At 39.9% G+C, this 15,209-nt stretch overlaps 1 protein-coding gene across 4 annotated transcripts in view; it reads left to right on the forward strand.

Annotated features, from left to right (window-relative positions):
* Window positions 1–15,209, forward strand: part of LOC132402111 (potassium channel subfamily T member 2) — an 884,531-nt gene that overhangs the window by 318,382 nt on the left and 550,940 nt on the right. For all 4 annotated transcript variants that reach the window (XM_059984711.1, XM_059984712.1, XM_059984713.1 and 1 more), the window contains 3 exons: window positions 7,443–7,517; window positions 12,405–12,488; window positions 12,944–13,038. In XM_059984711.1, coding sequence (XP_059840694.1) covers window positions 7,443–7,517; window positions 12,405–12,488; window positions 12,944–13,038 — 254 coding nt within the window. The remainder of the gene's footprint in view (window positions 1–7,442; window positions 7,518–12,404; window positions 12,489–12,943; window positions 13,039–15,209) is intronic.

Below are 15,209 nucleotides of genomic sequence, written 5' to 3' on the forward strand. Positions count from 1 at the left end.
CATCTTGTATACCTCTATCAGGTCACCTCTCATCCTCCTTCACTCCAACGAGAAAAGACCGAGTTCACTTAACCTATTCTTATATGGCATGCTCCCCAATCCAGGCAACATTCTTGTAAATCTCCTCTACACCCTTTCTGTGGCTTCCACATCTTTCCTGTAGTGAGACGACCAGAACTGAGCACGGTACTCCCAAGTGGGTCTGACCAGGGTACTATATAGCTGCAACATTACCTCCCGGCTCCTAAATTCAATTCCACGATTGATGAAGGCCAACACACTATACACCTTCTTAACCACAGAGTCTCTGATCAAATCTGTTTCATTACACAACAGCAGTTATCATTCCAAGCTGTTACACTTCTGGATGGAATAGTTTATTGTGCATTGATAAAGCCTGATTAAGGCTGCTATCTAGGATATACTTGTGGGTTACAATGGTTGGTGTCAGAGTATGAACTGGATTTTGATGTTGCATTCAGATATTGTTGCTCTGTACCTAATGCTGGTGCTATAATTTAGCTTTTAGAAATGTTATAACATGAAGTTGTTTGTTATAATTGGCAAGATATATGCAATTGTCTTAATCTGGATTAGTGTTTCAAGATCATGCACAATGGCACATTGTCCATAACCCCAGTAATTTCTAGAATAATGACCTTACTGAATTAAACAGACTTTTCTTGAAGTACTTGACCTAACCAGCTGCTTAAGTCAAAGAACTGTGAAGCAATTCCCAATTCCATCATGGGAATTTCCAGTTATTAAGATGTAATAGATTGAATTTAATGGGTCTTGCTGCAAGTCTTGAACTGCTGGTATTTACCCTTGTAAGGGCTGGCAAGTTTGAGACTTGTTTGGGAATGTAGAAGCCTTGAACCTGCTGGTTGAGCTGCACCACTCTGGATTTCAAAGTCAAAGTCAAACACACATTTATTGTCGTATGCACAAGTACATGTAAACACAGGTACAATGAAAAATTTACTCGTGGCAGCTTCATAGGCACATAGTATCATTTAAGCAGCATTCAGAAAGAAAATATTACATAAGCTGTATACAATTTTTACAATAATTATAATAATAGTAAGTACTTTATTGATCCTGAGTGGGGAAATTATTTTGTTACAGCAGCAACATTTAAAAACACACTTAGCAATAATAATAAATATAATAGTATTGTTACGAACCCCATAACTGGGTCACTTACCAGCAAAGATAGAGAGGCCCATTGAAGTCTGAGGGTACTATTTTTTTAAGTATTTATTGAAAAAGGGGCACGAAAGTAAGATTAATGCAAGCATACAGATAATATACGTCATCAATACTAAATCTAAAAGCGCAGGTATAATAATAATCAATAAGAAATAGCTCAATCGTTGTCTAGGGGATAATGTTTTGTCCGATGGAAATATAAAAGTCACTGTTAGTTCGTTCAAGTTGCAGCGTTTTGGGTTTACGAGAGAGACGGTTTAAAATTGCCCAGGTCTTTTATGATGCCAATCCTTTGAGTCGGGGGAGTTGGTTTCCCCATTGCTAGCTAAGAGCCGTTTACCGTGGTACCAGCCACTAGTCCCAGGCAACGGAACTGAACGCACGTGGCTTCCTTCAAATGGCTTCCCGCTATTACAGGGTTGCTAGCGTTTCTTCTGGTGCGTCTGAGGGGCAGTTCCCACAGACCCTCTTTTATCCTGACTCACAGGGTCGTAGATGTCAATCAGGTTGGGGGTGATGCAATCTCTCCCTCAACCAGCCCACTTTGCCTGAGGGTTTCCACGTAGTACAGTCTCCAATCCACAAATTCGCCTTCCGGAGACAATGGCCATGTCCCGTAGCTTTACATCACCGGGGGAATGAGACATTCTGCACGTCTCTCTCTCTCATTTCCTGGGCCCCCTGACCCAATCCAACAGTGATCTTGCGATTCTCACAAAGGAGGGGGCTGCAGACATAACACCCCCTTTCTTCAACGCATTTTTACCAGCGGTTAAAACGAAGTAGTACAGAGTCTTACAGGATTGTGGAATCTAACACAATACAAAAGCTTTTCCTTTTCACTACCGAGTAATACAGTTATACATCCAATTCAGCATCCAAACAGTTAACGATTACAGTGTCACTTCCTTTAATATCTTAACATCTTGTACCTTACTAAAGTCTTGTAGCATCAGACTTCAATTTAATAACCACCTATTTTTATTTCCTCCCTTCAGCAACAAAACTAAGGAGTTGTGATCTTAGCTTATGTGCATCTACAAAAGTTTATGTAAATACTAATCTTTCGGTCGTTTTCAAACTTAACAGGCAGGCTTCCATGGGGTTGTCTTTATTATTCACAGGCTTTGTCGAAATCCTGTACAACCAGCTTTGCTATTTAAAAATGGCGTCCCCATTAACCGTCGCCTCTTTTCTGGTTAGTTCCCACGTGGGGAGCTTGGGTACTTTGGCGAAATAAACTCTCACCTGCTTTTTCCTTAGGGGTTATTTTATCAACACTGTGTCCCCAACTTAGACCATCTTCTGAATTTCCACCCAACTCTTTAAGTTTACACAGGTGGCTAGCCTTCTCATCAGGACCCTTCAGGCTATGTGTTTTCAGTTTGAACTCTTTGCTCAAGCAGCATTTCAAATTCTGCCTTTTCACACCACACTCTGGAATAACAATAGCACGCCCCCCCCCCCCCCCCCACCCGTCATCTCCCGGCTTAATCTGTAAGCGATCTGCAGGGTTTAAAATTTCTTCATTCGATTTGGGAACTACAGATTTCCCGTTTCCTTCAATAAAATATTTATCTCCCCATTTTTGAGCTCCGCATTAACTTTGAACACACCTTCAAGCACAAACACCTGGGAACGGTCACTTACCACTATTACTAAGGTTAACCCTTTCTTCACTGAACCAAGTCTATCTGACCCACAAGGACGGCCGTCCCCTTCAACTGAATCAAATACCTCAGACTTTTTCTGAGCTCCGTTACTAAGTTCAGTACCACGTGCATCCCCATCTTGGACACACTCAAACGGGACATTGGCCTCTTCCAGGCTTTCAATACCCGTACCCTTTTCAAATTCTAAGTTCCCCCGATCCTCCCAGTTACTCTCTGGGCAACTCCCTTCTGGAGTAAACTCAACCCCGCGGGCTGAAACAACCTCATCTGCCAACCCAGCAGACTTTTTCAAGGCAAGGGCACCCTTTTCATCTAGGATTGCCCTCGTTTCATTATCGGGAACACCTTTAGAATTTTCAACTTCTTCAAACAGTTCTGCCAAACCAGATAGATCATCCATGTCCAACTCTGGACCTCTTAACCGCCCTATCGGTTCCTCATCTTTATTTTCTGCCTCTAGAACCTTTCTCCTCGCTAAGGGAAGATCTACCTCCTCTCCCTTACCCTCTTTCACTTTACTACTCTTCATTTTACCACCCTCTAAACCCTCGTGGTACAGGGTCAGTAGAACCGTCTCGGCCAAATCGAAACTGGCCGGATTTAAACTGCTCTCGTTCTCCTCTCTCGAGTGACTGCGCATGTGGGATAGATCTTGGAATCTAGGGGCGGGGCCGCAGCACTCACCGGCCGGCTTGTCATCATCATTGCTGCCCAAACCTTACCACCTGCTAAATCGTTACCGAGAAGGACGTCCGTGTCAGTTCTCGGGAATTCTGATCGCACCCCTATTTCAACTGGTCCAGATACCAGCTCACAATCCTTAATGACCTTATGTAAGGGAACCATTTCTGTCCCTTTACTTATTCCCTTCACAGCTACCATTCTCGTCTTGCGACCAAACTCTAGTACCTTACTGCTGATCAACGACAGTACAGCCCCCGTGTCTCTCCAGATCCGTACGGGAACTGGTGTGTCTCCCTCCCTCACAGACACGGTTCCATGTGACAGACAAGTCTCAGACCCTTCTCATACTCTGTCTACCCGGGGCTCTCTTGTCGATTTACTGATTACCACGACACATCCGATAGGGACTGCTGCTTTCCCTTTTCCTGTCTCTTTCCTCGGAGCAAAGCACCGAGATGCAATATGCCCCCCCCCCCCCCACAATTAAAACAGGTCAAGCCCGGAAATCTCTGGCCGTCTGGCCTTTCCCCCTCAATCTTACCACTAGCTCCCGGCGGGACCTCTGCCTCAGCCGGCGGACTTTCTCAATCGTTCCCACGGTCTCTCTGGGAGCTTTTATTCGAGGAAAACTTTGTCTTGTGGGTTAGGGCATATTCATCTGTGAACCTAGCAAATTCTGAGATGGACTTATTCGGCCTCTCATTCAAATACATCCGGATATCCTCCGAAACACAATCTTTAAATTCCTCAATCAGAATTAACTCCCTGAGACACCCATAATCCTCTTCCACTATCTCTGCTGTGCACCAATGGTCCAAGAGCACACCCTTCTCATAGGCAAATTCGGTATACGTCTGATTCCACCCTTTCTTTAAATTTCTAAACTTTTGTCTATACGCCTCAGGTACTAGCTCATTACTCCGGAGAATGGCCGCCTTTACTTTGTCATAACTCTCCTCCTCTTCCTCCTCCACGGCCAACACCGTTAATGCCCGCTGTGCCTTCCCTTTTAACACACTTTGTAACAATGCCACCCACTGACCTCTGGGCCACTTCTGATTCACTGCCACCTTTTCAAAAAGCAAGAAATAACTAACAACATCCGTCTCCTCGAACGGAGGTACTAACCTCAATTCTCGACTAACATTGAACTGCTCCTCTCGGTCTTACCCCGGAACTCATGGCTCTTGCAGTAACTTCTCCATCTCCAAGTCATGTTTCCTCCGTTTCTCTTCCTCAGCTGCTTCCAGCTGTTATAACCGCATTTCATGCTCTCTTTGTTTCTCAGCTCTTTCCTGCTCCCATTTCACCTCTAACTCCTTTAGCTGGAGCGCATACTCTCTCTCTCTCTCTCTCTCTCCCTCGGCTCATTCATTCTCTTTCTCAGCTGGCTCCAGCTGCTTTAACTTAATTGCATGTTCCATCTTTAATTTCTCCAACTCTAACAGCCGTCCCACTATCTGGTACCTTTTCAGGGATATTTTCCAATACCTCAGCTGTAAACGCATTCTTCCCAATATAATACTGAGTTATTGCCCTTCGCACCTCCTGCTTTTTCATTGACAACCTCACCTCTTGAGGTTTAACCCCTTCGCCAAACTTATCAAATTTGATTTGGTGGCCGCCTCCAGCGCCTCCAGAGTCGGGTTTTCTATAAATTCACCCACATCCATCTTTGCTGGTTTCCGGTCTGGCTACCCGCGTAACCAGATCCAAGTTTGGACTTACAAGCCCGATTCACTGGCCCCCCCAATTTGGTGTCAAATCTCGAGATGAGAACTCCACTTGTTACGAATCCCGTAACTGGGTCACTTACCAGCAAAGATAGAGAGGCTCGTTGAAGTCTGAGGGTACTATTTTTAAAAGTCTTTATTGAAAAAGGGGCACAAAAGTAAGATTAATGCAAATGTACAGATAATATATGTCGTCAATACTAAATCTAAAAGCGCGGGTATAATAATAATCAATAAGAAATAGCTCGATTGTTGCCCGGGGATAATGTATTGTCCGATGGAAATATAAAAGTCACTGTTAGTTCGTTCAAGCTGCAGCGTTTTGGGTTTACGAGAGAGACGGTTTAAACTTGCCCAGGTCTTTTATGATGCCAATCCTTTGAGTCGGGGAAGTTGGTTTCCCCATTGCTAGCTAAAAGCCGTTTTCCGTGATACCAGCCACCAGTACCAGGCAACGGAACTGAACGCACGTGGTTTCCTTCAAATGGCTTCCCGCTATTACGGGGTTGCTAGCGTTTCTTCTGGTGCATCTGAGGGGCTGTTCCCACAGGTCCTCTTTTATCCGGACTCACAAGGTCGTAGATGTCAATCAGGTTGGGGGTGATGCATTCTCTCCCTCAACCAGCCCACTTTGCCTGAGGGCTTCCACGTAGTACAGTCTCCAATCCACAAATTCGCCTTCCGGAGGCAATGGCCATGTCCCGTAACTTTACATCGCCGGGGGAACGAGACATTCCGCACGTCTCTCTCTCATTTCCTGGGCCCCCTGACCCAACCCAACAGTGATCTTGCGATTCTCACAAAGGAGGGGGCTGCAGGCATAACAGTATTAACTAATAAAGTATAAGATAATAATGTACACAATAATAATTTACCAATGTGCAATCATGTGTAATGCTGTGCAATAATAATGCGTGAACTAATAAAACAGAAATGAATGTGCCATGACGTGTGTTCTCCTGTTGAACAAAGATGAACTGTTGTGCATGCTGACTGCATTTGGTCAGAAAGATTTTCTGTAATTATCCTTATGAGAGCAGAGCTGAATGAAGGACACAATTAGAACAAAAATAAAGTTCATTTTAGTGTAAACTGGTCATTGTGTCGCTAAACTGTAGTGTTATGGTATTGCCGGTTGGTTCAAGAGCCAAGTGGTTGAAGAGAAGTAACTTGCCTTGAAACTGGTGCTATGGGTCTTCAGTCTTCTGTACCTCCTTCCCACAAATTGGTGAGTCTACTTTTTTAACTCTCCAATCCAGTGTCAGTTTGGATTTAATGGATGAAATGTGAGACCATTTCATCACTGTGAAGATTTCACAGCTGTGGAATAGATAAAAAGCCAAGATACATTTTCTGTTTCAAAATAAAAATGGATGGTGCTGGAAGAACTTGGTAGGGCAGGCAGCCTTTGTGGAAAGAACAATGGTGAATTCTTCAAGTCAAAAACCTTTCATCAAACTTCTTCAAGTCTTTGACCTGGCATTACTTATAACTGTTAATGTTTGATTTGTAGTCTGGTGAATTCTACTATGCCTCAGAGCTGGGCAATAGTTGTGGCCAGACGTGAAGAGCAAATATTTAATTAATGTCACCTAAGAAAATATACAGAAGAGATTTATAAAAATGGACCCGAAGAAGAATCACTCCCTTTTGAAATCTGAGATTTTATAAATGTGTGTATCAATCGTGAATAGATGCAATGGAAATCTTTTTTACCAGTAGCGTTATGCTAGAGTTGCAGATTTGAGATAATCTGCAAAAAAAAAGACTTTTTATTACATACAAGTGTTGAGTTGAAACACACTTCTTGCAATTCAGTTTGAAATGCAATTAGCTGATAAACACTTTAAAGAGAGCATCTTCATAAGCCAGAAAAAATGTGTTCTGAGACACATTATAACAAATGGGGTTCTTATATGCAGTATCATTCTAATGTGCTAAACACATCTGGAATGAAGGTAAACATGGGCTTCTGTCATCAACTTCGAAACATGTTTATAGACTTAAGCAGGTCAACTGCTATTTCATATTGAGCTGTTTTGGATATTAATGCATATTTATGTTTTGTAACTTTTTTGATTTTTGTACTGAAGATATTGAATTCACTGACCTTTGATCTGTGGTTGTTTTCTTCTGAAAGGGGAACATTTGGGAACAAATTCTACGAATACCCTTCATCCTGGAGATGATCAACACTGTGCCCTTTATCATCACAGTAAGTATATCTCTGATATCAAATATTAAGTTGGGCCTAGCTGGCAGGGATTATTGAAACAAAATCATTCAGGTGTAAGGAACGAATTCAACAGATTGCTTATGACTTTCAATGGGGCTGTTATTCAACAATATGCTTTTTTGATAGTTTTATATAAAAACTTTGCTGCTTATTACTGAAAATTGTATAAAGGTCATATTTGACTGCTCGAAGATGTACTTTATAGCATTTCACGGAGATTTAATTAAACCTGCATTGCATGTCTTGTTGTGTTCTACCTCTAATTCAAGAATTAACCAAGTTAGTAATGGGTAGGCTTCAAATATCCATCAAATTTGCACACAGTGATTATGAGTCACTGCAAAATAAGGTGACAAGTGTTCATTTTGTTTCCATTATGAAAAATATGTCCTCTGTTTGCTAAGCAGAATTTAGATTTATTTTCAGCTGCATAAAACTGTCAATAAATTTAATTAAAACATTGATATTATCAATGCACTTAAATATGACAACAAAATTATACTGCAGCTTTCTGTACCTTATTAAGCTCAGTTGGTATTTACACCATACTTTAAAGAGTCTCTTAAATATATCATAAACACAAGAGATTCTGCAGATGCAGGAAATCCAGAACAACACACAGAAAATGGTTGAAGAACTCAGCAGGTCAGGCAGCATCTATGGCAATGAATAAACAGTCAATGTTTTGAGCCCAGAGCCTTCATCAGGACTGGAATGGGGAAGAAGCCAGAATAAGAAGGTAGGGGAAGGGCAAGGAATTCAAGCCAGAAGATGATACATGAAAACAGGGTGGGTAGGGAAGGGGGATGAAGTAAGAAGCTGAGAAGTGATGGGTAGAAATGTTAAATGTTGGATAAAAAGGAAGCTGATAGAGGAGAGGCAAGCATGGGAGAAAGGGAAGGAGGTGGGGCATCAGGTGACAAGAAGAGGTAAGTGGGGGCCAGAGTAGAGAATTCAAGAAGAAGAAAGGGGGGAGGAAAAGTCACCAAAAGTGAGAGAAATCAACTTTCATGCTATAAGGTTGGAGGCTCTCCAGATGGAGTGAGGTGTTGCTTCTCCTACCTGAGTGTAGCCTCATCATGCAGTAGAGGAGGCCATGGACTAACATGTCAAAATGGGAACGGGGTTTGGAATTGAAATGGTTGGTCACCAGGAAATCTTGTGAATGGACCATAGGTGCTCGACAAAGTGGTCCCCAATCTACGTCTGGTCTCACCAATGTAGAGGAGGCTGCATCGGGAACACCAGGTACAGTTATCAACCCCAACGGATTGTTTGGGGTTCTCAATTGAGGTGAGGAATGAAGTGAATCAGGAGATGTACCACTTCTTCCACTTGGAGGGATGTGCCAGGTGGGAGATTAGAGGAAAGGGGCGAATAGACAAGGGAATCACAGAGGGTGAGGTAAAGACGTATTTGGTGGTAGGATCCTGATGGTTGTAGGATCTTTAAATGCATTAGCCTAAACCACCATACCTGGCAGTGCATTCTAGGCATTTATGACTCTCTATTTAAAAAAAAACTATCTCCCCTAAACTTTCTTCCACTCAATTAACCATTGCCTTTTGAAAGAAAAGATGCTGGCTGTCCGTCTATGCTCTTATCATCTTATGGTATACATCTCTATCAAGTTACCTCTCATCCTCCTTCACTCCAAGAAGCACCAGGTTGGGTAAGGAAGCCCCTCAATTATTGTAGTTGTGCATCGCATGAGTGGCAAGTATCCTATTGGTTTTAAAGAATATAATAGAGCACTATTTAATGCATTAACTATGATCGTAAGAATGAAAAGGTATTGCATGGTTTATTCTTGTAATTCTTTTAAATATTAGGAATCAAGTTATTTTTGATGTTTAAAAATATATCCTCCTTCACCTCAAAGAGAAAAACTCTAGCTTGCTCAATCTTTCCATATAAGACTATTCTAGGTAGAATTCTGGTAATACTCCTCTGTACCTTCTCCAAAGCTTCCAAATCCTTCATTTTAATGAGGTGATTAGAATTGAACACAATATTCCAAGTGTGGTCTAGGAAAAATTTTATAGAGCTGTACATTATCTTGCAGCCCTTGAACTACCATATGCCTTCTTAACCCTTTCTTAACCCAAAGTTGTGCAACAACTTTGAGGGATGACTGGATTTGGAACACACATTGTAAGAACCCTGTCATTAACCTTGTACTCAGCCTTCAAGCTCAACTTTCCGAAGTGTATCACTTCACACTATTCTATACACGCAAAACTGTCTGACTCTTTCTATGGCAGATCTTTCATCTGGGTTGTAAAGTACTGAATGGATGTCAATCTAATTTAGTTGCAAAGTGGTCATGCGGTCACTCATAGTTTATTTTTCGTATTAGATGTAGTCTTTAGAAACAGAATAATCTTTGTCATTTCTGTGGGCCTGACCATGTCATAGTCTAAATTCAGATCCACCAAGGCTGCACCAGTCATCTGCTAACGTAGTGATGAGAAAGATGGAGGAGAATTCCCTATTAATAAAAACAGATAGTCATTTCAAAAATAATCTGGTAGTTTGAAAACCTAAACCGATATTGTACTCAAATATAACACTCTTCAGATGAGGAGAAAAACATCTATTTTAATTAACATTAAAGTCAAACATATTTATAAACTTTATTTTCAGCATTTATGTATCTGCTTCTCTGGAAATATGAAAATGAAAACGTCTGATTCTTGGAATGTTTAAATATATTTTACATTTGAGGTGAAGCCTTACTTTTGTGACAATTTTTGTATAACAATATCCCACGTAACAATGTATTGAAATTACTTGTGTGTAAGTAATTACATTATCTATTCCACTTGCTTCAAACTCTTCCTATTTACATCCATGACATGTCATGTGCTCTCTATCTCTTCAACTATTTTCAGTTCACTGGTCCTGTTCACCTCATTTTCACTATTGATCTCCAGTCCCAAGACACTTCTATTCCCAAATCAGGAAGGCCTTAAAGTTCTTTGCTTCTTTCTAGACAACAGACCTAACCAGTTCCTTTTTTCCATCACCACCTCCTCTGTCTAGCAGAACTGGTCCTCACTCTCAACAATTTCACATCTGTCTTCTCCCCTTTCTCTACACTTGAGGGATAGCCATAGGCCCTAGCTATCCCTGCCTTTCCATTGGTTCTGTGCAACAGTCTATGTTCCAAATCTACTCTGATAATGCTTTCTGTGCTACATTGATGACTGACTGCATTGGTGCTGTTTCCTGAACCCATCTCCCTCTGTCTCCTAATATCTTTCATATGCCTACTGACTCTTACAGTTATCTTGACTATACCTCTTCATACCCTGTCACTTGTAAAAATGCAATTCCCTTTTCTCAGTTCCCAGTCTCCAGTGTGTATGTTTTCAGCCTGAGACTTCTATGCCCTCCTTCTTCAAAGAATGGGGTTTCCTGCATATTCACCCTCACCTCATCTCCCTGCGGTCATGACAGGGATAGGGTTCCCCTTGTCCTTGCGTACCACTGCACAAGTCTCTGCATCTGGCACATCATTCTCCGTAGTTAATGCCATCTTCAATGGATCCTACCACTAAACATATCTTTCCCTTTCCCACTCTCTGCCCATCCACTCCATAATGTACTGGTTAGGCACAAGAGTTCATTTAGCCAGAGACTCATTCCACCGAGATGCAACACTGAGCGTCATAGGAAGTCATTCCTGCCTGCGGCCATCAAACTTTACAACTCCTCCCTTGGGGTGTCAGACACCCTGAGCCAATAGGCTGGTCCTGGACTTATTTCCACTTGGCATAATTTACTTATTATTTAATTATTTATGGTTTTATATTGCTATATTTCTACACTATTCTTGGTTGGTGTGACTGTAATGAAACCCAATTTCCCTTGGGATCAATAAAGTAAGTCTGTCTGTCTGTTCACTCTACCCACTGTTTCTTTGTCCATTCATCCCTCCCCACTGATCTTCTTCCTGGCATTTATCTCTTCACTTCGTCGATCACCGTTATTCAGGGCCTCGAACAGTCTTCCCAGGTGAGGTAACAATTCACCAGCAAGTCTTTTGTGATCATCTACTATATCCACTGCTCCTAGTGTGGTCTCTATATCAGTGAAACATGATGTAGATTGGGTTGGGACCTCTTCATCAAGGACCTTCACTTAGTCCACAACTACCGGTGGGATTTCCCAATGGCCCCACATTTTAATTCTATTGCTCATTTCCATTCCAATATTTCAGTCCATTTCAGATATTTCAGTGCCTCTCTACTAAGATGAGGTCACTTTCAGGTTCAAGGAGAAACACCTCATACTCTGTCTCGGTATCCTTCAACCTGATGCCATGCACACCAATTTCTCTAACTTCTGGTAATTCCTCCCCCACCCCCTTTCTTGCTTTTTCCATTCTCTATTCTGGCTTCTCTCTAACCCCTTCCCTTCACATTACCTGGCAGTTACCCCATCAGGTTCTCTTCTTCCTTCCTTTTCTCCCACTGTCCACTCTCCTCCCCTACCAGATTCCTTTGTCAGCCCTTCACTTTTCCATCTATCACTTCCTAGCTTCTCACTTCATTCCCCTTCCCCCACCAATGCACTTACTTGGTTTCAACCTCACCTGTCAGCTTGTACTCCTACCTCCATCTTCTTATTTTGGCTTCTTCCCCCATCCTTTCCAGTCCTGATGCGAGGACTCAGATCTGAAACATTGACTGTTTATTCCTCTTCATTGATGCTGATGGATCTACAGATTTCCAGCATTTTGTGTGTGTTGCTTTGGATGTCCACCATCTGCCGAATCTTTTGTGTCTATATTATAATATTTTAAAATATTTTATTTCAAATTTCTCTGAAATTGCATTGAATTAAATGATTCCTTTTCAGATATTTTGGTCGCCTTTAAGAAATTTATTCATCCCAGTGTTTCTGAACTGCTGGTTAGCCAAGCATGCCCTGGAGAATATGATTGTGAGTATGAGAAATTTCAAGGGAAGGAAATAGCTTTTAAATTCCTCAGTGAGCTTTGAAACACAAAAATTGCATGAAACACCTTAATTTAATCCAATCACAAAAATTCAGATATCTGTAGGTTACTAACAATAAGTACCTCACAATTGTAGAATTTTCTAATTTAAGAAAACTTTGGCTACTTCAATAAGTAATTGTAAGTAACTTGTAAAATCTGTTGATAAATACATCCATGTTGTTTGGACCTCATCTTGCTTTTTTTGGAAAGATATTTCAAGTAGTATGCGTCAATATGCCATCAACACACACAAGTTGTCCTTCAAAAATAAAAAGAATGAAACAAAGCATCCTTTTCATTTTTGAAAGATAAGTTGTGTGTGTTTTTTGCATATTCAGGTTAAAAATAGATTATTGGCTTTTATTTTGATTGTTCTTAAATGTTTGTATTTGTTTAGAATGATCTCCACAGAGCAATCCAACGAACCCAGTCAGCAATGTTCAACCAGGTTCTTATTCTTATATCAACTTTATTGTGCCTCATTTTTACTTGGTAAGCAATTCTAAATTGGTCCAGAAAGAGATTGTTATGTGATTTAAACATATGTTTCTACAATTTAAAAAAAACATAATTAAAGCCAAAATAGTCAATTCACCTACTAGAACTTGATAAATAATTCTTTTTCAATAACGTGTGTGATACTATTTTTTTCTTAGTCTCTATTATGAATACTGCTTCTACTTCTGACTACACTTTCTGTAATTAATTGTCTTAACTATGGAGCAAGAATGCCATAGTTTATAGGAATAGTGAAACTATTTTGCAATGCTGCTTTAGTAGCTTTTGATTTTATGAGCTCAGATTTTGAAAATTTAAATCTTCAAGAATTAAGTATTAACCTGATGTGTGTTGCTTAGTCTCTACTTTCCTGAATCTTATCCATGTTTGAAGCAATTTTTGTTCATTTTAGTAGAGACAGAAATACATATTTGACTGTGTGCGCCAATTGTGAATAAAAAGTCTTGGTTGCACATTGTACCCTGATTAAAATAGAGCACATTTGCAATTGTTGTTGTATATTGCAGGCAAACAACAATTGAATTCCCACCTCTTAAACTTTTCATGTACGTAGATCAGGGCATTTAGTCAATACCTTGGTTTGCTTTTCAACTGTAATAAATTGACATATTTACAAAATTAGATCAAAGATCACAAAAGACCAAATTAAATATATATTAGTCAAAAATTTTCTGAAATCATTTACAAAGATATAATATAAAATCAATCAGCTAATCAATCAGCCATTTGCTAATTATAAGTTTTTCTTTATTATGGAGGATGTTCAGAATTACTCCATGTACTGTAAAGATTGAATGTGTTCTGAATTGTGAACGGAGATTAATCCATTCCATACTAGTTTTAAAAATGCACAATGGGGGCCATAATGATTTAATACTTAACCAAGTCCAACTTATTAAATAGAACAGGAAGAGAAAATTTCAGTTCATGGAAATTTAATGTTAGAATTATGGAGATTGCAAACTTCATTATGTGGATTAAGTAATGAGCATATAAGACTCTTAATTCTCAAAGAAAAAGACAACATTTTCTCTTGGAAGGGAGCAAGTGTTTAAATGAACTGCAAAAGTTCTTGGCAAAGTAGTTGAAGAGAATCCATGGATTCTATGGCCATTGATGCATAGAGAGCTTTTGATAAGGCTTCATGGAAGATTACTTTAAAATGTGGGGACTTGGTAAACAGACAAATATTTTGCAAAAGTAGGAATTTAGTTGAAAATATGGAATAAACTGGAATGAAGTAAATGATAAAATTTCACAGTCTAGCTGTGTCTTAACCAACTTACCCCTTGGAATAGGATTAGTGGCTGCACTGTGCTGTTCACTTTAAGGGAGATTAGCCATGATTTCAGATGCATCTATTATATTAAACCTTAAAAAAACAGGGCAGGAAAATTGGAATGGAAAATATAACGAAGCAAAATAATGGTAGACCCATTTTCAAAGTATGAGAGAGCATAGATTGGTTACAAGATTGACTAATGGAGACTAAATGGGAAGCATTTGTGAGAGGCAGATAAGTACATGAATTTGGAGAATAAGACACAAAATTCATTTAGGTTGGGTTGAAAGGAGTAAAATGCATTGTCTGGTTTTCTATCAGAGACAAAAATATTGAACGTGATATTTATTACTGCAAGCATATAGAATCCTAGTTAGACATTGTTTGATTTTTATTTTTTCACAATATAATTTTTAATCCCATTATAGAAGGAAGTAATGGTCTTTGAGAAGGTTTAGTAATGAAATCCAGGATAGGATCTGGAACGAAGGGATTGGTTATCAGTGTTATTTTCTCGAAGCTGGATATGATCAGCATTAAACTGCAAGAGAGATTAAAATAGAGGAAATTGATTGATATAAACATTATTGATATAAACATCTGATGGAGGCCTAAAACTAATGAAAATTTTGGTGAAATAGCTTGATAAAAATCTCAAAAGTAAAATACAGGATACGCTCTGCAGATCATAAGTGCAGTATTATATGTATATATTTAAGAGTGCTATGTACAGTGAGGTAATAAGAAAGATTAGGGATTGAGGATTAAATGGAGTTTTCAAAGGATAATGGCCTGTTCCTGAACCTGCAGTCATGTAAGAGAAACAAATGGGTGATTAAATGGAAAATAATTATTTGTAATT

Source organism: Hypanus sabinus, chromosome 11 (assembly GCF_030144855.1).
Source record: "Hypanus sabinus isolate sHypSab1 chromosome 11, sHypSab1.hap1, whole genome shotgun sequence".
Taxonomy (NCBI): Eukaryota; Metazoa; Chordata; class Chondrichthyes; order Myliobatiformes; family Dasyatidae; genus Hypanus; species Hypanus sabinus.